Genomic DNA, 25,763 nt, shown 5'->3' with positions numbered 1-25,763 from the left:
CATTGAAAACAAACTAAATATAAAAAAACATTGCCTTCTCTATTTTTCACAATCCTTTCTAACTAGAAAAATACAGCGCATGTCGTGTTGTCAGTTCAGCTGTCACAAACGTCAAATCAAAATTGGCCAATCGAGCCAATCTGCCTGATGATTATAATCGGTGTATAACAAAATTTACTGTTATTACTATATAACTAGTGGGTTAAACCATGAACTGTAACAACTAGATAAGAGTTTAAACTCATTTACTTTCAGAACAAATCGTAGTTTCCCTTCGTTTCTAATTAATATTAAAGTTTATTAACTAGTCAATATGGATGGGACCTGGGTGCTTATCTTGCTAGCTCTAGTGATGCTGGTGGGCTCCTATGTAGCTGGAAGTATACCACTAAATGTGACAATGTCTGAGGTATGTATTCCACATGTTTAAGGTTTCTATTCAGTCTAAAATCTGTGAAATAGTAGTCATATTACTTAGCTCTTGCAATATCTGTTACTTGCCTTTTTGCCATTGTCACAGTCTGTTTACTTGGTCTATTGGTCATTATTTCATAATAAACGTATTGAAAATTGAAAATGTACTGAAATCTGAACTAATCCTTCAATATGGAGCATTCCAGGCAACTACCATTGTACCATACAAAAACGATTTTTCTGAAGATTGCAGGTACAAGAGTTTCCTTTTCTGTGACTAATGGTGAAAAATATACGCAGAAAAATAATTACATGCCTTAAACGCCGAAAAAAAGTCGCAACAGGAAATAAAATGTGTCCGTATGGGACAGCCCGTGCATTGCTCCATATACATATTTATTGATATTTTCATACAAATGTACAGCTTCAAATAATGTGGTTTACAAACCCCAGTAACCTTCTAATATTTTTGATGAAATTTGATATGTATTGTTCCATATTGCATTAAAAATTTCTTATTATTAACTATTACACAACATTTAAATTTGGTAAAAATAAGGGCAACAATATGGAAGGATCTCATTGCATTAGACAGTGGTTTGTTACAGAAAATTCGTAATTAATTAGTCTTTAATAATGCCAATGAAACTTGTTTAATTGTAAGTTTTTTAATTTGGTATGTTGTTGGGGTCAAATCTTGGAGGGTAAATTCTCATAGGTAAGCATGCTCCACCGTACACCGCATCATCACTTACCATCAGGTGAGATTGTGGTCAAACAACTGCCTATCCTCCATAAATTTTTTTTTTTGATTAATTGGACTATGGTATACATACTGTATGAAAACAGCTCAGCATCAAGCTGCTTGGGTGATGTAATTGATCATAAAAAGTAAAAAAAAAGTTTATGAAAAAAATGCTAAAGGACGACAAAAAATTTAATTAGAATTGTTGGATCCTTATTACACATCATAAATAAAAAGCCTTTTTGTTTCTCGGTAACAGAACAAAAAATATAAAATACTTACAACTTAATCTAGGTTTTAAATCTAATATAAAATTACACCGGAACAAAGAAAGATATAGGCCTCTTCCAAATTTTTTGTTTAAGGAGTACAATTATGTTTTAGTTACCTATTTGCTTGTGTTACTGCAGACACCTTGTATATAAAATAAATTCCCCTCCTTTCTGTTTATGATGCAAGTCAATAAACAAAATATATCTTTAACAAAACCTTGTTTTCACAGGACAAACTCAAGAAGGTGACAGTGTTCGGAGCAGGCCTCCTCGTAGGCACAGCGCTAGCCGTAATCATTCCCGAGGGTGTCCGCTCCCTGTTCAGCGAGCACTCAGCACCAACGGTCGTTACTAAGGACTTTACGGCACAGCCTCCGATGCATGATGATAAGGATCTGCACAGTGTTATTGGGATTACTCTGGTTCTTGGTGAGTTAAACGTTTTTATAGCGTTAAGGCTAGATTTTTTTTAAGGCTAGATTTAGATTATAAGGAACCGGTGAAATTATGATATATTTAATTGTAATAATTGATAAATTTCGACATTGTAGGTATTTTATTTTTATTTAAGTTTTAGATTTTTTAATTATTTTAATGTAAAGCCCGACCAGAAATATATGATCATTGTCAAGAGGGCACGGTCGGTCAGTCAGGCCATTTCAGTCAGTAGAAAAAAGCGGCAAATTTTAAAAATATAGGTGCGAATGGTTATCGTTGAATAGAAAATTTGGATTATGCACCTTTTTCTACTAAGTTGTTTGACAAGTCTGTCATGCGTTTAATTCGTTGTGTTTTAAATAGGTGTCCGCAGGTAAAGCCTTTTCCCGTTAATTAGGTTGCCGTGTTATAATGTAAAATATGTCTTTTTTCATACATTGTTTCAGGATTCGTTTTTATGCTACTAGTCGACCAGATGTCCTCACGATACAACGAGTCTGGGAACCCTCAGGAGAGGAACATGACTGCCACCGTGGGCCTTGTGGTGCATGCTGCTGGTATGTCTCACATTAAATGATGATGTTATAAACTTAGAAGTAATAAATACAGCAAAAAATGATCAAGCTAACCTTCGGTCGAGATCGGAATCGAACCAGCGTTTTTAGCTTACGTGGCTAACGTCTTGACCACTAGACCTCCCGATCACGGCGGTTCCCCGAAAGGACGTGCAGAATGTGCTTGCAACTCCTCTTTCTTTAAGAGGGAATAATACCTTTGCGATCCTAACTGTACATTTTTGATGAAGTTTCCATTTCGGGAGAAAACGGTTTCCACTGGCTAAATCTTAACAAATCACTTTGATTTTGATGTCGAACGCTTCAGCATAATATATTCTTAGTTAGTGGAAATCGTTTTGTCCCGATTTGGAAATTTCATCAAAAATATACGTACGTTCGGTTCTTCTTCCTCCTGCCCTTATCCCACGTTATGTGGGGTCGGCACAACATGTTCTTCTCTTCCATGCTCCTCTATCTTTCGTCACCTCAGCACTCACTCCTTTCTTTCTCATATCCTCTTTTACACAATCCATCCATCGTTTTTTGGGTCTACCATCCGCTCTCCGTCCATCAACATTCATTCCTAACATTCTTTTTCCTATATGGCATTCATCCCTCCTCATTAAATGCCCATACCACGCTAACCTACCACTCCTTATCTTCTCCGCTACCGGTGCTACTTTCAAACTTCCCCTTATATACTCATTCTTAATCCGATCCTTTCTCGTCACTCCACACATCCATCTCAACATTCTCATTTCCGCTGCGTGCACTCTTCTTTCATCCGTCACTTCATTCTGATCCATACATTACAACAGGTCTCACGATCGTCCTGTAGATTTTCCCCTTAAGTTTAAGGGGCATTCGTGGATCGCAAGTTGTTCCAGAGACCTGTCGCCATTTCATCCATCCCGCATTTATTCTATTTTTCACGTCACGGTCGATGTTGCCGTCACTTTGGATCAAAGACCCAAGGTACCGGAAATCGGAGCAGTACGTTATATACGTACGTTCGGTTATGATCGCAAAGCTATTCTTCCCTCCTAACAAAAGGTTAGTCTTTTATCAATAGACTTAGGAAGAGAATAGGAAGAAAAAGATAGTCTTTTGTTAATGAGTTAATTCAATTCAATTCAAATAATTCAAATATACTTTATTCATGTAGGCCTAGCAACAAGCACTTATGAATAGTAAGACAGTATTACATATAATTATCTTAATCTAATTATCAGAGCAATTTATTGATGTTGTAAATATTATTCCATATATAATACTAATGAATATAATTCATAGATCAAATTTAATACTAAAACTTTCACAAAATACAGTCATACAAAAAAAAATGTATAAAAAATACTAGTCTAGACTGTTTCTAGAATAAATTCTAAATGTCAAATAAATATAATAAAAACAACAAAGGAAATACATGCATTGGAATATCCATTTCATCATCATTATTCAAATATAATAAATAATTAATCATTTCGAATCACAATTAATCCCACGTTGTTTTATCATTCATGTAGTCTTGTGTGGTATAATAAGCTTTAGAAATAAGTTTACGCTTTACATGATTCTTAAATTTATTAATTGGTAACTCAGTAATATGGTTTGGAAGTTTATTATAAAATCTCACACAATTACCCATGAATGATTTTTTAATTTTATGGAGCCGAGTGAAGGGCACGGCGAGCTTATGTTTATTTCTAGTATTAATATTATGAATGTCACAATTTTTCTTAAAATCGGCAATATTTTTATGCACATACAGTATATTCTCATAAATGTATTGACAGTGCACTGTCATGATGTCAATTTCCTTAAATTTATCTCTCAGTGAGTCTCTATGGTTCATTAATTAAATTAAATTTTTGATTTCTACGCATAGACTAAGTAATACTCCCTATTAATATTGCAATGGCACATTCGGCGTAAAAAACATGCCTTATCATATTAGGCTTATCGTGTTCGTTGCCTAACTCCGAAACATGCATTATACCAAAACGGTTTATCGCTATTAAGAACTTATTAAATGAAGCAAGAAAAACTATTAATATTTAAATCTCAGGACTATCAGACTTTTCAAATACCTCGATCGATTTCAGGAAAGTTTGTATGACATTTTAGTTTCTAAATGCGGTCAAAAATACACCTTTAAATTCTGTCGGGTTTAAATGGCCCACGGTGTATATTTTAATGGTCTTATTCATAAACGCGTTACTGGCCTGAATTAGCTATGAATCGTTTGTCCTTATCTATCATTTTGACTTGTGTATTTGTAAGAAAGGGATATAATTTAACTAAATCTGCTTAAAAAATTGTGGATACTTTGGTTACGATTTCCTAGTTCCATTGAGTACTTCTACTTTTTTTAATTTCCTTTACTTTTCTGGTGCGAATTCATATCTATTTATATTATATATAGAATATTTATTAATTTTATTTATGTTATATATATATATATATATATATATATATATATATATATATATATATATATATATATATATATATATGCATTATTTTATGGTTATTTTTCTATCTATGTATATTTGTATCAATGTGTATTCTAAACGTGCATTTCAGTGATTGTACACTTTTGTTTGTGTTTGTCATTCATTCACCGTTACTTCTGTTTTACTCATTTCCTCAAAAGTTAACTGGAAGAGATCCCATACAGGGATAAGTTCGCCTTTGTTGTATTTAATTTACGCTGTAACTGTGTTTTTTGTATTTTTATTTCTATGTACAATAAAGTATATACATACATACATAAATCAGGTGCGTAAAGTTTTATGAATAAGGGGGTGTCTTATTTTGTTTTCAGCTGACGGCGTAGCTCTAGGCGCAGCGGCGACGACGTCTCACAGGGATGTGGAAATTATCGTATTTCTGGCTATCATGTTACACAAAGCGCCAGCTGCTTTTGGACTCGTCACATTCCTTCTCCATGCTGGCTTGGACAGGTAATACTACATTTCGATGCTAGTGCGGGAAGTATGTCATTACTTCAAGAATGACATTTCCGCACGTGTATCGAACGACGTTTTTTAATACAGTTGCGAAAAAATAAGAAAAACAACCAAGTACTTCTTTATGCATGATCTATAAGACAGAAACAATTGTTAATATAAAATATTATACTATTATTACCTAAGTATCGTTATTTACGATTATTTGTGTATAGTATATTTAAATTGTATGAAAACAATATCGAATGTTGCCTTTGGAAACTTAAAACATTCTTGCAGTAAGAAAAAACGCCTCTGCTTTGACAGGCGTTTCGGCAGCTATTCCGTTCCATTCAGACAACTTATTAAGAACGGTTTTTCAATATTCAATATTAAAAAATAAACGTGTAATAATGATGAAGAGGTATGTAATAAAATATGAAGTATGCTTATATTTATTATTTTTACATTAACAGTAGGTTTTTATGTTGATTACGACTTTTAAAGGAAACTAATATTAACACTCATCAACATACGTCGGTGTTTTCGGTACGGGAATATTTTCTTGTATTTATAACTTTGTCTATTACAAAAGAATTACCAAACTATGAATTAAAAATAGAAGGTAAGCTTCAAATGCGCTTAGAAATATTAAAATAGTATTGGTTTTTATAGTTTTAACCTGTTTTTTGGCTAGTGTAAAACATTCCCGCACCGAAAACCCCGGGGTATGCTCATCAATAAGTAGTCATGAATTGGAACAAGTGGAAAAGTAAAAAGCACTAGTTCGCGACGGTTGCTCAAGATAGAAAGGCGTGGAAGGATCTTGTGGAGGCCCTATGCGCTAGTGCGGCCTGCCCTAGGACCAACAGCAACAACAATAGATAAATTGTAGAAAAAACATACAAGTATAGAGAGTGTGAAAAAGCACAGCATTTTTGAGAATAATAATTGATGATCAAACGAACTTCTTGAAGTGAAGTTCGATCGATATTATATGAGTCACTTCATTTGAAGATATAATATAAGGTCCCACCCACCCTAGAACCCTGATATAAGTTTTGGTTCCTGCTTTCTCTAAAAATAATGAAGAGCGCAGCGGTCGCCGCACGCAGGTAACCAGTAAGCTGAAGTGGGCGGAAGTTGGTTTTCACAGTTTTAATCTAAATAGTTACTCTTAATAAAGCGGTGGTGGCCGAGTGGATATGACGTCCGACTTTCAATCCGGAGGTCGTGGGTTCAAATCCTGGCTCGTACCAATGAGTTTTTCGGAACTTATGTACGAAATATCATTTGATATTTACCACTTGCTTTTCGGTGAAGGAAAACATCGTGAGGAAACCTGCATGCATCTGCGAAGAAATTCAAAGGTGTATGTGAAGTCCCCAATCCGCATTGGGCTAGCGTGGGGACTATAGCCCGAGCCCTCTCGCACATGAGAGGAGGCTTGTGCCCAGCAGTGGGACGTATATAGGCTAAATTATTATTATTATTATTTAGTTACTCTTAAATGTGTGCGATGCTATGTGTACAATAGGGAAACTACATGGTTAATATAAAATTATATCTGAAAAATGAAGTGACGAAATATAATCATATTTTTCCTACTCGTCGATTGTAATGGTTGAATTAAGATTTCGTATACCTTCATGTATGTGCTCCCAACTCAACTATAATAGTATTTTGTGCAACAGTTGTATAAGAAGGGTCAAAAAAGGAGAGTGGCGTGAGTTACAATGTGAGCCGGAGCCGAAGGCGTAGGCGAACATTGTAAAGGAATACGCCACGAGAATTTTTTGACCTACTTATACAACGTTGCATACAATATTTTTCCTACGAGTCAACAAAAATAAATCTTAATTTAGGTAAACAAATTACAGCAAAAGTATATAGCCAAGACGCGCGAGCATACCTTGTTCCGCGCCCGGCCCGCCCCGGGCCGCGGCCGGCCGGTCGGCGACACCTCCTCGTAACTCATGAGGCCCTGGTACTTGCTACTTGCTAAATTAATTTTTTGGACAGTTTTTTCTCAATTTTGGCCACCGTAGCCTACGGAGACTAACAAGCAACGCTAAGCGGTCTTCGTAGTCTATGGGTGTTGCTATATTACGGGTGTCACATGCGTGCTTCTGACTTATGAAGTAATTATTTTTACTATGCAACCAAATGAATATTTTGTAAGTTGGCATCAATGCACTTAGTTTAAAACTGTATTCGTTTTGGTTTTGTTAGGTTGGTAGCCATTAATCGCAGTAACGTTATAGCGTATAAAAGCACAAGAGCTTTTATGAGGAATAGACAATATAGACTTTTCTTGAAATCTTTTATGTATGTTCTTATATTCGTGTTAATGAATACATAAATGACAGATAACAGTAGAGGAGTAGGAAAAATTTGTTTCGATACGCTGTATTCAACTAAAAAAAAAAAGACCAATCACGTGCCGCCGCGCTCCCATAGAACGGTGGCACGGACGGGCGGGTGCCGCTTTTATGTCTTTTGTACTACATACTAATTTTTCTTACTTATTTAGGTTTTATAGCAAAAAAATATAATTTTTGATGACTCCTAGAAAATTATTCTATACAATAGTGATATAATCAAGTATTTCAATCTCGTACCTCACTTAGGCAACTCAGCAAGCTTCGTTGCCTAAACACGGTACTCGACTGAAAAGCTCTCTATTATATCACGATTGTATAAAAAACTATTACTACTACTGACGACCGGTTTGGCCTAGTCGGTAGTGACCCTGCCTACGAAGCTGATGGTCCCGGGTTCAAATCCTGGTAAGGGCATTTATTCGTGTGATGAGCATGGATATTTGTTCCTGGGTCATGGGTGTTTTCTATGTATTTAAGTATTTATAAATATTTATATATTATATATATCGTTGTCTAAGTACCCTCAACACAAGCCTTATTGAGCTTACTGTGGGACTTGATCAATTTGTGTAATAATGTCCTATAATATTTATTTATTTATTTTTATTTATTTATTACGTTTCAGAAACCGTATCCGCAAGCACCTGCTGATCTTCTCCTGCGCCGCGCCGCTGCTCGCTTTGCTGACATACTTCGGCATCGGGAACGAGAGCAAGCAGACACTCAGTGACTTCAACGCTACCGGTATGAATTTATTACCTGAGCTTTTCTTTTTATTTTCTCAAACTTGCTATGAAATGATGACATGACTTACGTCAATTTAGGCCCGGAAATACTACATATCAGTTGCCATGAGTGAACATGATATGTAAAGGAATTTCATACAGCCTTACACACCTAGGACTGTAAAGCAACCTTCTTTTGTTTTTTAACGTCAAATTGTGACACAACGTCTTGGTATCCAACCATCAACTAGCTTCAGTTAGCTTGGTACGGTGATTTGTTGTGCATATTCGTTGCTAAGCAACGGCGGTGGCGCATCGCGCAGGCGCGCGGACTTACGGGTTGTACACCGCTGGTACAGTGGCGAGCCGAGTAGGTCGCCACAAAACAGATTGACTACAATTTTTTGTTTTAATTGCAAGTTTGAGAAAAGCACTATACATATCTCGGCGAGAAACGGGGTTGCCGGCCGCGTATCTCCATCCGGCTTCGCTACGCTCAGCCGTATATATCTACTTGGCATGCAACCCTACGTTTCCCGGCCTCTATAGTAATGTACTATTACTGTGTTTTATGTGACCTTATATGCCACTTTAGTGTTATTTTTAGTCAGAATCGCATATGGGCGCCGCGAGGATTACTTTCAGGGAGGTGCATAATAAATGGAATAGAAGAATCGATGCAGTCATTTATTTTTCTTGTGTTAGTTCCGAGTTATACTATTAAAATCATTGCAGACTTATTACTTGGCGACCGGTTTGGCCTAGTGGGTAGTGACCCTGCCTATGAAGCTGATAGTCCCGGGTTCAAATCCTGGTAAGGGCATTTATTCGTGTGATGAGCATGGATATTTGTTCCTGAGTCATGGGTGTTTTCTATGTATTTAAGTATTTATATATTATATATATCGTTGTCTAAGTACCCTCAACACAAGCTTTATTGAGCTTACTGTGGGACTTAGTCAATTTGTGTAATAATGTCCTATAATATTTATTTATTTATATTGGTCCAACTCTAAGTATGGTGCAGACGCGTAAAAAACATGTATTTTTAGGGTTCCGTACCCAAAGGGTAAAATGGGACCCTATTACTAAGACTCCGCTGTCTGTCCGGTCACCAGGTTGTATCTCATGAACCGTGATAGTTAGACAGGTGAAATTTTCACAGATGATGTATTTCTGTTGCCACTATAACAACAAATACTAAAAAACAGAATAAAATAAATATTTATGGGGCCTCCCATACAACAAACGTAATTTTTAGGTATAGGCAGGGTTCCGTAGCATCGTACGGAACCCTGCGTGCGCGAGTCCGACTCGCACTTGGCCGGTTTTTTTAATGTATTTTGCACCCCGCTGCCGGCGCCCAAGGATCGCAAGCTCTTTTCATCCTTCTATAGGAGAATCAAGTGTCCCAAAATATCCATACATTTTTCAACCTTTCCTTTTTGTTACCGCCATCTATGTATTTATATAGTTGTCCGAGTACATACCTACGACACAAGCCTTCTTGAGTTTACTGTGGGACTTTATGTAAAAATATATAATATTATTAATTCATTAACAAAGCTTTTTCTCTCCAGGTATAGCGATGTTATTCTCAGCTGGCACCTTCCTCTACGTCGCCACGGTACACGTCTTGCCCGAGCTCACCCATTCTTCCCACACACACGCCTTACTAGGCGAGGCGCCTAAGGGCTTCGGGGGCTTGCAGTTCTGCGAGGTGCTCATATTGACCGTTGGCGCGTTGTTACCAGCTCTACTCACTATGGGACATGAACATTAGGTACATCATACTCTCTCATTCCCACACACACGCCTTACTGGGGAAGTTCCAATGGCTCAGTTTCATTAGTCGATAAGCCGTATGCGTTGTGCGGGAGATTTCCAAAACGCATGCCATTATGGGTTTCACTAGGCATCATACCACCTTACCGCCTGCGAGGAGTCACCCGCATGCTGTATATCGACCGAACTATCGACTTATGAGTTTCACTAGTCGTTATACCACCTTACCGCCTGCGGGGAGTCACCCGCATGCTGTATATCGACCGAACTATCGACTTATGAGTTTCACTAGTCGTTATACCACCTTACCGCCTGCGGGGAGTCACCCGCATGCTGTATATCGACCGAACTATCGACTTATGAGTTTCACTAGTCGTTATACCACCTTACCGCCTGCGGGGAGTCACCCGCATGCTGTATATCGACCGAACTATCGACTTATGAGTTTCACTAGTCGTTATACCACCTTACCGCCTGCGGGGAGTCACCCGCATGCTGTATATCGACCGAACTATCGACTTATGAGTTTCACTAGTCGTTATACCACCTTACCGCCTGCGGGGAGTCACCCGCATGCTGTATATCGACCGAACTATCGACTTATTAGTTTCACTAGTCGTTATACCACCTTACCGCCTGCGGGGAGTCACCCGCATGCTGTATATCGACCGAACTATCGACTTATTAGTTTCACTAGTCGTTATACCACCTTACCGCCTGCGGGGAGTCACCCGCATGCTGTATATCGACCGAACTATCGACTTATGTGTTTCACTAGTCGTTATACCACCTTACCGCCTGCGAGGAGTCACCCGCATGCTGTATATCGACCGAACTATCGACTTATGTGTTTCACTAGTCGTTATACCACCTTACCGCCTGCGGGGAGTCACCCGCATGCTGTATATCGACCGAACTATCGACTTTTGTGTTTCACTAGTCGTTATACCACCTTACCGCCTGCGGGGAGTCACCCGCATGCTGTATATCGACCGAACTATCGACTTATGAGTTTCACTAGTCGTTATACCACCTTACCGCCTGCGGGGAGTCACCCGCATGCTGTATATCGACCGAACTATCGACTTATGTGTTTCACTAGTCGACCGCCTGCGGGGAGTCCCCGCACGCTTTATATTGACCGAGTTATCGACCAATGAAACTGAGCCATAAGGGCTTCGGGGGCTTGCAGTTCTGTGAGGTGCTCATATTGACCGACGGTGCCCTTCTACCGGCGCTGGTGACTATGAGACATGAACATTAGGTAAAAGGGCAAAAATGATTATTATTTGTATTGTAATAGATCTTTTTCAACACACTTGCTCGTTACGTGAAACTTATTGAACCGCTTATAGACTCATCTTATTAGATATTACACACGCGTGCTTTTTGATTATATTATCGCACTCTTGCGGTAATGTATGATAAGCTTTGCGATCTTAGCGAAATAACGGTACTTTTTCTATGAAATTCCATTCCAAAAAAAAATGTATTGCAAATTTTGAAAAAAAAGGAAACCTATGAACCTAGTTTTTTAATGTGTCAATAACATACAAAAAATCATGGAGAATGAGAAATATCTAGAAGTGGAAAAACGTTTTTTCATTTTTATGAACTATCACGTGTTATACGTGGTAATTGCATATAATATGAAGACGAATTCTTATTAAATTGGTCGAGTAAATTTTACAGTCGAGTTCATAAATATGTATAAATTTTTTCACCTTATTGCAATGGATTAAGGTGGAGCAATGTGTACATATTTAGGAACTCGACTATACAACGCGGACTGGAGGGCCGGCCCGCCAGCTGCAGAGTCGAGGCGCCAGCAGCAGAATAAATAAAGTACTACCGTACAGAAATTACACTTCCTTCAAAACCGAAGTTTGACAGCGATTCAGGGACGAATCATGCTGTCCCTTTCTAATGTGTGGCACTATCCGGTTAGGCTATTTAAGGTTGTTAAAATTCAAGTCATTATCTTATCTGTGCCTGTTTGTATCTTGTCAAGTTGTGCCAACCCTATTCTCTTTATCTTTAAGTATTTAAATAAAAGTAACCAGTAGTAAGTAGTAGTGTATATCGGCACTACCCGTTCAATGTTGTACAGTCAGCGTCAAATACTTCGTAGCAGTCAAAGTAGCCAAATAGTTCGGTACACCATATATTTAGTATGGTGTACCGAACTATTTGGCCACTTTGACTGCTACGAAGTATTTGACGCTGACTGTACAGTCAAGTGTAAAAATTTGGGTGTCGACATCTTACCCAAAAATATGTCCCATAGCATCTTATTTCAGTGTAATAAGAGCGTAGTACCATATTTATGAGACGATTCTTAGGATCTCGATACATATTTTTGCACTTGACTGTAAGTTCATAGTTTCCTGCTACCCAAAGGTTGTCTGAAAGAGATCGCTTCTTAACTTTTAAGTGTTTTTTTTTCATTTCCTGTCTATTTTTAACTGTATGGTGCACAATAAAGAATATTTACTTACTTAAAACTCTTAAAAGTAAACAAACTTTTTGTAAATTTTCGGCTAGATATAATATTTATTGGTGTTAAAACCGCCTGGATCTGTCACTGAACGACCTGACATTAACCTACATTATTTGATCATGTAATGTTTTCATCTACCCTCAACTGGCTTAAGAAGCCATTTGAGGGTAGATTTTGTTTACCTTTTTTTTAATACCTAATGATACAGAGTATAATAATTGCTCGGAGCAATGCTGAGCCGGACGGAGCCGAGAATTAGCGAAAGGAGGAGTGTCGCCCCACTGCCAGCAGGCAGTATGACAGATGCAAGACTGCATAATAACTGTTTTAACGATTAGAATTTAATTAATATTAAAGCTTGGTTTTTTTCCTCGCAAGTGTGTTGAAGAACGTCGTATGAAACACGTGTGCAATGGTCATTACACACATCGGAATAGTGGGTCAATGTTCGAAATTATTTGTGCTTAGCGCCCATGCTTTAACAACCGTATATTACTATAGAAATGTAATTGAAATAATACATATTCGAACTATCATCGAGAACAAAAAAATTGAGTATTAAAATAAAACATACGTCTTTTATGCCTGGTGGCGATGGTGGACTTTTTTTAATAGAGTAATATAATAATTATTACAGTCACGTGTGAAAATATCGATACGAACAAAGTTCCAAAAATATGTATACACGACCTTATTGCCCATATATTAAGGTATGTACATTTATTTGGCACTTTATCGTCCGTGTATATATTTTCAGACGTCACCGTACATCTACGGCAGTAAAGTAAGAAATGCCTCAGGTCACGAGTAAACATGTGATCTGAGGCTTTGTTATTTACTGGCCGAAGTGTGTATACTATTTTTCTGTTCGATGGAGCCGGAAAGTGGTAAATTTGTTTAGCGCAGCGGGCTGAAAGTTGAGGCTTTCTGGCCGGAGGGCAGAAAAAAATATTGTTAAATGCGTGTCGTTGTTTGAACATGTTCGTGTGATGTATTGACAAAAAAATATATTACTTAAACAGGTTTTTTTTATAACAGTAACGAGGCATCTCGTACAAAAAAGTTTTAGATGCGTTTTTGTTTTAGTACATATACGATTTGTAACTAATATGCCAAAATTTAGAAAGAATACGTATGTTTAAGATAATAAAACCTAGTTTACCCTCTGGGTTGGAAAGTCAGATGGCAGTCGCTTTCGTAAAAACTAGTGCTTACGCCAATTCTTGGGATTAGTTGCCAAACGGAGCCCAGGCTCTCATGAGCTGTGGCAAAATGCCGGGACAACGCGAGGAAGATGATACGTATGTTTAAGATAGTAAGCACCAATTTTGTAGCCTATTAATGATGGGGCTTGTAACACGAGTAAAGATTTAAAGAGTAAATAATTTGCAATTTATAACTGTTTTTTAAGCGTTTTGTTTCAAAGCGCATTTTTGGTATAATTTTAATATAGTTTTTCAACAACACTTTTTTTTTATTGATATGTAATATGTTTTATGGTACAGGCCCCATACACTATACCGAGTGGGCCCTGGGCCAGGAGCAAAAAATTCAAATGTAGGTTGTACGGTCACGTCTGAAAATATCGATACGAAAAATGTGCCAAAAATATGTATACACGACTTTGTTGCCCATATATTAAAGTAGTGTATACATATTTTTGGCATATTTTTCCAACATTTTCCGGAGACTTAAAAAATACTTGTTTTTATTATTTATTTTTAGTTCACTTTAAAGTTAATTCTAAGACTACTCGTATCATTGCAAATTTTGTTACGTTAAAAGCGTGACGAGCAAATAAAATAAATTTAATTATTATATTAAAAAATAATTTAATGTAATAATTAAATTGTGTGAAAAATAAATAGGAAGACTACAGTCTTCATATTGTTTACATGTAAGTTGCTATACTTGACGCGGCCTATGATGATCTCTAAGACAGTTTATATTTGTATGGAGTACCTGTCAATGTCAATTTTTTTTGCACACTTTTGGTATTTTAACACATTTTCTAAATTTAGAAATGTAATAATCAAGTAATAAAAATACGGTAATAGTACATTACCATAGAGGCCGGGAAACGAAGGGTTGCATGCCAAGTAGATATAGATACGCGGATAGGAATACGCGGCCGGCCGCAACTTGCAATGTAAAAATAAATGTAGTCAATTTGTTTTATTCATAGGTTTACACAACTAAAAACAAATTACGAATCTACTACTATTTGATGGTTGTATACCAAGACATTGTGTTACAATTTGACGTATAAATAAACAAAAGAAGGTTGCTTTACAGGCCTAGGCGGGTAAGACTGTATGAAATTCCTTTACATATCATCTTCACTCATCGCACCGGATACTTAATATTTTGAAGTAAGTCATGTCATAGACATTTCATTACAAGTTTGAGAAAAAACCTATTACTTTAATTATTTTTAGGGTTCCGTAGCTAAATGGCAAAAAACGGAACCCTTATAGATTCGTCATGTCCGTCTGTCTGTCCGATTATGTCACAGCCACTTTTTTTAAATTAAGTCTATTCAAAAGCGAATTCGAGGAACTGTCATAGGGATAATCATTGGCCACGTCAAGTATTACGTCATTACCTATGAAATTGCCGTTTTGTATGGAGAACTTTAACGAAATTCGATTTTTCATACAATGAATTTTGCGGATTATTTTGTGATGGCATTTTCAAACCAAACAATTTTTAAGGCACATTTTCTATCTCATATATTTTTTTAATGTGTCCCGTCAGGAAGATATAAGCCATTTAAATACTCGAGCCGGCAGCACATGAAAAGAGCAGTTTTTAGGGCGGTATTCTGAATACATAAAACAATAAAAGTAGCAAATAATTGTATGTAAAATCGTTGTTATGTAGCGCACTAATGAAATTAAAAAATACTTCGAAGTTACTATAAAAATAAATAAACTATGACATGACTAATACTTATGAACAAAAACACCAATTTCATAGGTAATGACCCAATATAAACAAAAAAATTATCGCTACACTTAAATCGACCGGGATATAATTACCTTTATATTGTTTATATCCCGGTCAATTTAAGTGTAGTGAAACTAGCCGTTAAAAAACTGTTAAAAACTGTGTCGTTTGGAAGGTACAATATATATTATGTTTTAATTATTTGCCCGTGTTACAGGGTCCAGGTATATTTTTTCCTTTTATCTAAAGACATGTAACGATTTTAAACAATTGACAGTATTGCTATAGCTATATATAATAGCTAGTGTATAACATTTTGAGCACTTGGTTTGTATTGTTATGACCGTATTTTGTACGTGTGACTTTTTAATGCTTGTTAACGGGTTTTTTTTTTAAATTAATGTCACAAATTACGGTCCTTTATTCCAATGCATTTTATTTGTAGACATTTGGTATATTAAGCGGTATTTTTTGTATTCCAGGGTAAAATTTTAGTCAAAATTATATGTAAGTAAGTAAATTGTTGTTTTACATTTTTGATTTGTGTTATAAAAAATTGTACATTTTAAATAAAATTTATGGAATATTTATTCAAAATGTACTCTTTTTAAAGGAAGTGTATACTTTAGAACAATTTTAATAGTTAAAGTTAAATAAGAATAAGTATCCATAAGTTCCTTCATATAATGTATCGGCAATACAATATATATTACGTCTCTTATCTTGCAATATTAATTTTATAAATATTTCCAACGGCTTTTCAATTTGACAGTTTTGACAGATTAAATTAAAAAATCTTTCTTTCATAAATATAGGTCTAAATTGATATTTAAAGTGCCTTTGCACTAATATTTATCATAGCAGTGTGGCCTAATTCATTCCAAATCATATAATTATGTAAAAAGTACCTATAGCAGAATATTGTGTAGCTATAGATCGTGTCATTCACGAAGACGCGTGTCTTGGCTCGTATTGCCATGTTATTAAACATGCAACAAAAGTAGCGGTTTGACTACACGTCAAAAGTATCTACATTCTCTAACAGCACCTGTCGTCAAATCAAATGCGGATATTACCGGCCAAATACATTTGTCAAAATTTTGAGAAAAAACCTATCCTTTATCTACCGCGGCCGGAGATCTCCGTCCAGTATTTTGTTAGTAAGTTAACACTTTATTGTACGAGAAAAAAAAATCGGATATAACATAATAGTGTAGTATAAAGGCGAACTTATCCGTAAGAGGGATCTCTTCCGGTTAACCTATACCTAAAGTAATTGCATACTATAAACTATATAGTATGCAATTACCGCACACATCTGTCGTGTATTTTGTGTCCCGTATTTGTTACGTACGGAGTTTACCGGTCTTTTTACCCGCAGTCGAAAAGTAGTTTTATTTAAGTCAAAATAAAGCCGCTTTTCGACTGCGAATTTGCTCGGGTGCAAAAAAAATCGTGGTAACAAGCCTGGGATGGCCCGCGCGGGTGGGGAGTGGATGACACGGGGGCAACAAAAAATTGGCCGGTAATCTCCGGCCTGGGTAGATAGAGGGGTGCTTTTGTTTTGACAGTTTGGGAGACGACAGTTTAACCAAAACAGATTATAACTACACGACTTATGACAACCACGTGTAGACTGTGTAATCTTAATCTGTAATAATATAAATAAATGAGTAAGAGTATGGTGCGTTATTTCATCCGGTACTATTAATGCTGACTGTACTCATTTCTCGAGAAATTGTAAGCCTTTGCATAATAATGTTTAATATATGTATATTTATGTTATTATAACCTAAAACGTTTTCGCTCAATTATTATTATGTAAAAAATCTTAATTTTTTCATTTTGACCTAAAAAGGGGTTTATAAAAATAAGTTCATTTATATTACTACAATTTTGGCTGAATTATTGACTTCCGTTTAATTAATTATATTTTAAACATATTTTCTACGTTCTTCGTTTTTTGTATTGTATTGAAATACAATTTGTAAATTAAGTCACCTGCAATAAATTTACGGGGTAAATATAATAGGTCATACTGAGCAACTTTTACTACAAACACAACCCGGAAATCGCAAAAAAAAATTGCCTTTCACATACATTTTGGCTGGCTGATGTTGATATATTGTATGGGTTTATGAGAGAGTCAAATTTTTTTCGCAATTTTGGGGTTGGTCCCATAATAAAATTTTCTCAGTATGACCTATATATTCACCCCGTGAATTATTGCAGGTAATTAAATTTACATCCATATAGGTAATAGTTATATATGATATAGATTGTACAATATAAGTCTAATTATCTTGTTTGTATATAGTGGTTTTACATATATGTTGTGTTGTAATTATAAATATAAATCGCTTTTTATGTTTTTTTTTATAATTCCACACAAAACCAAAGTGAGAACTAAATCAAATACAAGTTCTAATAAAATCTTTATTCGACTTAAAAGTATTTGAGCAAAACGATCAACATCCCATTTTAAAAACTTGTACAAAAATATAACATAAAAAGAAAGTATAATGTCATGTTCTAAATCTGATATAATAAATAATGAATTAAATGAAATTGATATCTGAATGTAAAGTTTCAGATCATATATGTTTTTATTTGTAATTTCTCATTAAAATCTAACAAAAAAGTTATATAAAACAAACAAAAAACAAATCTGTTAAAAAATAGGATCTCCTGCACTTTTTTTCTAATCTCATTTGTTTTTGGACGGATATTTTTCAGAACTAGGTCATAAGTACATAATTATAATATATAAATCTTCATCAAAAACATTAAACTTAAATAGTTTAGGTCATGGACGGGTTTAAGTTAAATTATTTAATTATTCTATGGAATTATCAATTTGTAAAATGAACCCTAAATGACTCAAAGACCGTGACTGTACTCTACGTAATAATAATGGTAACACATTTTCTCTCATAACTATTTCTATAGGTAAAGACTTTTGCACTACAACGTTATGGGTATTTAGGTTCACATTTCAGTTTAGAAAACAAATAATTTAACCAAAAAGGTAACCATCTGCAATTACCCAATTTTAGTCTATTTGTACAACTGTCATCCACAAGTTCAATTCATAATTCATTATCGACATATAGTATGAATTTTCTCAAATGATTTTTACGCCTCAGACCCTAATCTGTTAAACAAAAGTCACGGGGCAAAGCAACAATCCTTTAAAAAGCAACTGTATCGTGATATTATTAAGGTTCAAATCTTGTAATAAAACTAATAAATAATATGAACGCTCGCCTACATTGAGGTGGTCGATCGTCCTACATTACCAAAACATATTATCTTATGAGCTGTTACATTATTTATTTATTTATTAAAATACAGTGGTATTCTTAAATATAGTCGTAGCCCCACAAAACTCCTCCTTAATCCTATCACGATACAGTTGCTTTTTAAACGACATTGTTACTTTTACAAATCCTTAACACGGGAGCCGACCGCTCGCATAAAAGAAAGATGTAAAAATCGTTTAAGATAATGCATACTATACCAACCACCAACCAACGGTGTTTTTTGGTTTATCTATTTTTTGTCATTTAAAACACATCAGACCTCCATACAACTTAGTCCTTTGAGATAGACTATACTTAGTTGGAAGATTTTGGACTATAGTAAAGTTTTACGATACAATACTTGGTTTTTTTAGCATTCGAAAAAAGATAAACAATCTTTTTATTCAAAAATATTGCAAAACGCTTTAAAAAAAATATTTTATATTAGGTACTTATGATAGTAAAAGAATGTAACTGACCACTGAATGAATGTAACAGAATGTGACTGAGTCTGATGAGTCAGACCAAGATAAGTTGGCGGCGATTTTGATAGCCCAGCCTCAAACAAACTCAAACGTCATAATTTCATAGAAGTTTGAGCTTCAAAATAACACTTTCACTGGGCTGTCAAAATCGTTGCCAACTTATCTTGCTATATTGTTTATAATTATTTTTTTTTAAAGTGTTTTTGAAATTAAAAAAACACACTTTAAGATTGCTTACCTTCTTTCTAATGCCAATAAAAATGAAGTATAGTTCTGTTATTTTTTTCAACAATTATCACCCTTCACATAACCTTACTTGTATATAATCTCAAGTTTCCTAACCTCAAATTATCTAACTATCCTAGCACGACTCTTGAGATAGACCGTAGCGCGAGATACGCGAGGTTCAGCAGAAGACCGAAGAAGACCAGCTTCACGAACTGATGGAGGTAGTAGAGTCTGCAAGGGAAAATAATTGGTAAGTTGTTTTACCTTTTTGACGGCAATGACGGATATATCCGCACCGTAGGTACAACGCCGAAGACGAATTAATCCGTCACTGACCACAGAGCAAAATAGACCTACGGGCATATGCGTAAAATTCAATTTCAGTTTTGATACTTCTCGTGGCGTTCGAGTGACAGCTGTTGTGTTTGACACGGCGTCGAAAAGGTTAATATCGCTCTACCTTTTTATTGTTCTATAATATGTATTTTATTTGTTATTTTTTATTCTTCATCATTCTGTAGTGCAAAATAGACGCGGAATACTTATTTACGAAAATTAAACGACTAGATAAACTGTTAAAAAGTGGCGGTGACATAATCGGACAGACAGACGGACATGACGAATCTATAAGGGTTCCGTTTTTTGCCATTTGGCTACGGAACCCTAAAAATGCAAGTGTCCTTCACTCTACAGACAACTACAAGATAGAAAATCAAATGTAGGTATAAACAATTTGAAGATTTGGCTCCAATAATATCCACAACATCTAGTAAATCCATCAAATAACGAAAAGTTATTCCATCTATTGAATAGATGGCGCTCAAAGTGAAACACACTGAATTTTTATTTAAATTAATGAAGTTACGCTTACCTGTCCCACTTTTTCTTGGCCTCTGGCAGGGTGGATAGGTCGTCTTTCACCAGGTAGACGCGAAGACCTGCGGATAATAATACCATCAGTGTGAAATAATATTGGCATTCAATCGAACTGTCAGTCTAGTTTAGAATACTTATACAAAATTAAAAAGAAAACTTAAATAGGGGGTATATAGTTAAAAGCCGTTTGAGGAGTTTAAACTACCCCACAAAACAAACGTTCATCAACCAACAGTAATGTCTGAGGCTATGGTGATCCCATAAAATATCCAACATGTTGAAAGGGAAGACCACACGGTCTCATGGGCCTAAACTACCCGTATTGTCCAGAGATTTACTACAAGCGCTACATAATCTACATACGTGAGAGACGTCTTGCTAATATTAATCACCAGCAATAAATGTATACACTGTTATCATACTTATCGACAATAAATGTTTCAGCGTGATAATCCCAAGACATTCCGGACATGTTGAAAGGAAAGACCACGCGATCTGAGGGGTCTAAACTGCCCCATATGGTATGCACTGTTATCATACTTACCGACAATAAATGTCTCAGCGTGGTAATCCCAAGACATTCCGGACATGTTGAAAGGAAAGACCACGCGATCTGAGGGGTCTAAACTGCCCCATATGGTATGCACTGTTATCATACTTACCGACAATAAATGTCTCAGCGTGGTAATCCCAAGACATTTCGGACATGTTGAAAGGGAAGACCACGCGATCCGAGGGGTCTAAACTGCCCCATATGGCTCGCACGCCACGGTCGGAGAAGTGCCACTCCTGCGTCGTAAAGTAGAACAGAATTCTGGCCAGCTTCATCACTTTGTTGTAGAATTTTAGCATTCTGTAAATAATAGAATATTTTAGAATAATAGGCCTGAAAACATGAATTTGAAGTACAGCGCCATCAAGTGTCCTTTTTAGGCGCTCAGCTCATAGCAGTTCTGTACATACTTCTAACAGCAGGTAGAACGTCAAGGTTGCGTTTTCAAGTTCATCTTTTAGTTAGGTAGTCATAGTCATAGTTTCTTTATTCATGAACAATACAGAATTGTGTTTGAATATACATGAAGTGAAAAACATAAGAAAAACAACAACAACAAAGTACTTATCAAATGTAGCTACCTACAAGTAAACAAATACATATCAGTCTAAAAATACGGCAACATGTAAATACTAAATAATAACAAGATAAACAATATTTTAAGACTTAAACAAGATCAAACACTTCTATTTAATTACTGGTATCATAAACACAACGATAAGCTGTAACCATAATACGGCTTTGTAGGTTATTTTTAACTCTTCATTATCTTACATTACATTGAGAGACAGCGACATCTACCGAAACTGAATCGGATTTGGTTTCATTGAGGTCAGCGCTGGAAGTCGCCAGCGACATGCTGAAATTATGCCACTTAGCGGCACTTTTTTTTTGACGTTTTTCTTATATGTATGTGTGTTTACAAAAATTGTGGTTACTTACACTCGTTTTCGTCCGACTAGCGCGCAGTAGCCATCCACGATGACGGCGGGCAAGAAATGCAAGAAGAAATTGAGGACTAGGAATACCAGGTAGTTGCTGGTTGGTGTCAACCCGTAGTACCTGAAGATAAACGTTATGTTGTAGTTTAGAATATAAATTAAGAATTCCACACATATGTGCTTAATTCCATATATCAAAGTAATCAGATACAAATTTTGAGTTGTTTTCTTATGTTAGCTGGTAGAATTGACTTTTAAGTGATGATTTTGAATGATAAGTTTTTTATTACGTTCTTTTGGATTTGATTTTTTGGTATTTCATAGTTAGTATTTTCCTCGCGATGCGATGGTGTGGTGAAATTTTTTGTGTTTCACTTGGAGGAAAAGTTTCTTTAACCCTCGTGCCTTGAAAATATTAGCACGAGCGGTTAAATAACAACTTTGCCCCCTTGTAAAACAATTAACTATTTTAGCTTTGTAGGCTAAGTATTGTTAGAGTTAATTTTTTTCCTCGTTGTTGCATAAAATTCATTCATAAAAAATCAAGTCGGGTACAAGAAGTTAAAGGACCGTGCGTGTTGGAAGGTCTGCCATCGAAAGAGAAAACCATTCACGCTTCTAAGCAGGTTCTGCCCCCTACACGTCACGCTGGCTCTGTTTCGCATAGTAAGCCATCTCTCTTCTTCTTCTTAGTCGTATACTCTTGTCAGAGTAGTCGTGGTCATTGCGGTCGTTGTACGGCTTTTTTCGCTGTTTCCCGCCATGCTTCTCAATTTATTGCCTGCCGCGCGCACAGATTCAGAGGTGACCCGGTGAGAGCTTTCACTTGGTCGGTCCATCGCATTGAGGGCCGCAATCTGGGTCTTGTGCCATCCACTCTGCCCTGAACAACCAGCCAAGCCATCTAGTGATGAGTAAGCCATCTAGTGGCTTAGATCTAAAAATGGAAACATGACATAATGCTTAGCGCCAATGAATAGGCGGCTTCTGTGCTGCCGTCTACAGTTCATGTACGCTCCCTATACTGAAATGACACCATAATTAGGTATCTTAAATGTAACCTACCAAACAGCCTTGGTGGTGGGTTTTTCGATCCCGTACTTCTGGTTCATTTCGATGAAGGCGCTCCATTTCAGCGGGTTCTGCGCGCCCGACACGAAGTTGTAGATTGGAATGTCTGACGTTTGGCTGGAATAACAGAACAGGAGAAGTTTCTGGATTAGTCCATCGACAATATAGACATTGGACGTTGATTATATTCAGGGACTCATCTCAATTCAGCAGAGCCTGATTCTCTATTGGTTCTTCTGAAAGAATCTAATAAATCTTTAACGAAGGCTCATAATGGATATTTATGACATGTTTTATGAATAATATTTTATGGTTTACTGTACTCATGCTGCTCTAAAACTAAGAAATCACACGTATTCGGGTTGAAGATTTTATCGTGTTACTTGATTCGTAGCTTAAATCATATAAGATGAATCAAGTACCATGCATGCATGCTTGCAGTATGACCCAGTTGCTTCTTTGTTCAATATTAGCGATGTTTGCTTGATTGATGACAAACTTTAATTAAATCTTCATCTTTGAAGATTATCAAGAATAGTAGGCTAGAGTGCCTGTTTCATACTTTGTTTGACAAATAAATGAATATATCAATCTTTACTTACTTCTCTCTGAAGTTCTTGGCGGTATGCCAGGTGGCGGCCAGCAGGGAGTTCACTACGTAGTCTACTGGCACCAGATCCACCTGCTTATCTGTGTCCATGTACATTGTGCGAAGAACCTGAAATACAGGAAGTTATATGGTCTCAGACGATACTACTACTTTTAATAAACAAATGTCTTAAAGAAAAGTAAAAAGAAGAAGAAATTTAGGGGAACAATTGATTAAAATTGGGGGCAACAATTGAGTAAAATAGTCGGGTTTTAGATGAGCTAGTAACAAAGGAGCACTACGTACCCCACAACCGATTCCAACCATTAGACCAGAGGGTCCATAGACGCTGTCAGTCCAGCCGCGAACAGGTTCTTCATACGTTGATACCACTGGAAAAAATTACAGCTCACCTAAATAAAGACTAGAAATACACACAGTAGTTTAAAATATCCTGACGATGTCTCTATCTTGATTAATAAAGTTTCAACTTGGGACAGTCCAGTACTAGTCGGCTGCAGTAAGTGGTTTTAGGAATATAAATTAAGAATCGATTACATTGAAAATATCGTCCTCTTGATTACTTGACATGTAGCTTAATTGTTAGAGATAAATTGTGGATTCCTTAAGATGTATTTGTAGAGCATTCTACTACAGGGTGTTTATTTAGTGACCTGCAATAATTTACAGGGTGAATATATAGGTTATACTGAGCAACTTTTACTATGGGACTAACCCCGAAATCGCGAAAAAAAATTGGCTGTTTCATACCTTTTGGCTTTCTGACTTTGACATTTTCTATGAAACAGTTTTTTTTTCGCGATGACGGGGTTGGTTTCTTTATAACAGTTACTTAATTCTTCTCAAAACGCTAGAAAACTAAAATTTGTCGTGACGATATTCGATAGCCTGGCGTAAAAATTTAAAAGTGGCTAACTTTTTTCTGTGCTCAGAAAAATTACAATAGTAGCTTTCGAAAGCGAGACTCCGGTAAAATTATCTTTGTGGAGGTTCAATACCTATCGTCGCGTCAGCTGTTTTGTTTTATTCTTGTAAATATTAATTAGATCTCAGAAACAATTATGCGAAAAGCCAATTTGTACCAAATTCTGGGATCAACTTGTTGAAATTTGGAGTGCAATGTTCCAAATCAAATATCTATGAAATGAGGTTTTTTTTTACAAGCCCAACTCTTATTTCAGTTAAACTCACCTATCGACGGCCTGACGATGCAGATAGGCATGCCTTCTCCGTATTTACGCACGGCCTCTTCCGCGATGGCTTTGGTAAAGCAGTAGGTGTTGGGGTATTTGCCGAGAAGTCTGAAAACAAGAGGATGCAAATAAGCAATAGGCCTAAGATACAGCTGTCAGTTTTACTTACGTAAGTAGGGACAAAGCTATTTGTTAGAATGAGAAAATGATATTCATCTCTCATTCTGTAGTATAGCTGTGGAAGAAGGATAATTCGTTGGTCCGGTGTGGAAATTCCGGTCCTCCGGCTAAGCCACCTGCGCTGGCACTTTTTTATCCGACTGACCAATGACGGTTATCTTTTACGGGATTATGCATGCTTTTTTTTTATACCACGACGGTGACAAACAAGCATACGGCCCGCCTGATGGTAAGCAGTCACCGCAGCCTATGGACGCCTGAAACTCCAGAGGTGTTACATGCGCGTTGCTGACCCTTTAAAAACCTGTACACTCCTTTTTTGAAGAACGCCATACTATAGACCCTCGGGAAAACCTCGGAGGGGAGCTCATTCCACAGCCGGAGCGTCCGCGGGAGGAAATTCCTCTTGAACCGCACAGTACGCGACCATTTAGGTTCTAAAGTGTGAAGATGAACACCCTGCCGACGGGAGCGGGGCGGTGATAGAAAGTGGCCGTTGGCATCATGTCAAACAGTTCCTCAGAGCACAGCCCATTTTACAAGCGGTAGAACACACACAATCATCTGGTCTAATTCTTTGTGATGTGTTAGCTGTCATAATATT

General features: G+C 36.5%; 2 protein-coding genes across 3 annotated transcripts in view; one reads left to right on the top strand and one right to left on the bottom strand.

Annotated features, from left to right (window-relative positions):
* Nucleotides 1–115: 115 nt before the first annotated feature.
* LOC133533034 (zinc transporter ZIP9-A) lies at nt 116–12,599 on the top strand. Its single transcript, XM_061871946.1, has 6 exons — nt 116–409; nt 1,662–1,860; nt 2,316–2,426; nt 5,254–5,392; nt 8,387–8,505; nt 10,067–12,599. The coding sequence occupies exons 1-6, from the start codon at nt 314–316 to the stop codon at nt 10,267–10,269; spliced, it is 867 nt and encodes a 288-aa protein (XP_061727930.1). The 5' UTR covers nt 116–313; the 3' UTR covers nt 10,270–12,599.
* A 7,090-nt stretch (nt 12,600–19,689) lies between these two features.
* Nucleotides 19,690–25,763, bottom strand: part of LOC133533032 (fatty acyl-CoA reductase wat-like) — a 42,496-nt gene continuing 36,422 nt past the window's right edge. For both annotated transcript variants that reach the window (XM_061871944.1, XM_061871945.1), the window contains 8 exons: nt 24,978–25,087; nt 24,072–24,157; nt 23,779–23,894; nt 23,171–23,293; nt 22,107–22,226; nt 21,274–21,464; nt 20,607–20,673; nt 19,690–19,966 (listed from right to left, as the gene is read on the bottom strand). In XM_061871944.1, coding sequence (XP_061727928.1) covers nt 19,864–19,966; nt 20,607–20,673; nt 21,274–21,464; nt 22,107–22,226; nt 23,171–23,293; nt 23,779–23,894; nt 24,072–24,157; nt 24,978–25,087 — 916 coding nt within the window. In that variant the 3' untranslated portion in view covers nt 19,690–19,863. The remainder of the gene's footprint in view (nt 19,967–20,606; nt 20,674–21,273; nt 21,465–22,106; nt 22,227–23,170; nt 23,294–23,778; nt 23,895–24,071; nt 24,158–24,977; nt 25,088–25,763) is intronic.

This window comes from Cydia pomonella, chromosome 28 (genome assembly GCF_033807575.1).
Source record: "Cydia pomonella isolate Wapato2018A chromosome 28, ilCydPomo1, whole genome shotgun sequence".
Taxonomy (NCBI): Eukaryota; Metazoa; Arthropoda; class Insecta; order Lepidoptera; family Tortricidae; genus Cydia; species Cydia pomonella.
This window is presented reverse-complemented; position numbering and strand designations above follow the sequence as displayed.

Coding starts and splice junctions, on each gene's coding strand:
- LOC133533034 (XM_061871946.1), top strand. CDS start 314: ATGGATGGGACCTGGGTGCTTATCTTGCTAGCTCTAGTGATGCTGGTG. Junction 2,427..5,253: donor CCTTGTGGTGCATGCTGCTG/GTATGTCTCACA, acceptor TTTTGTTTTCAG/CTGACGGCGTAGCTCTAGGC. Junction 8,506..10,066: donor CAGTGACTTCAACGCTACCG/GTATGAATTTAT, acceptor TTTTCTCTCCAG/GTATAGCGATGTTATTCTCA.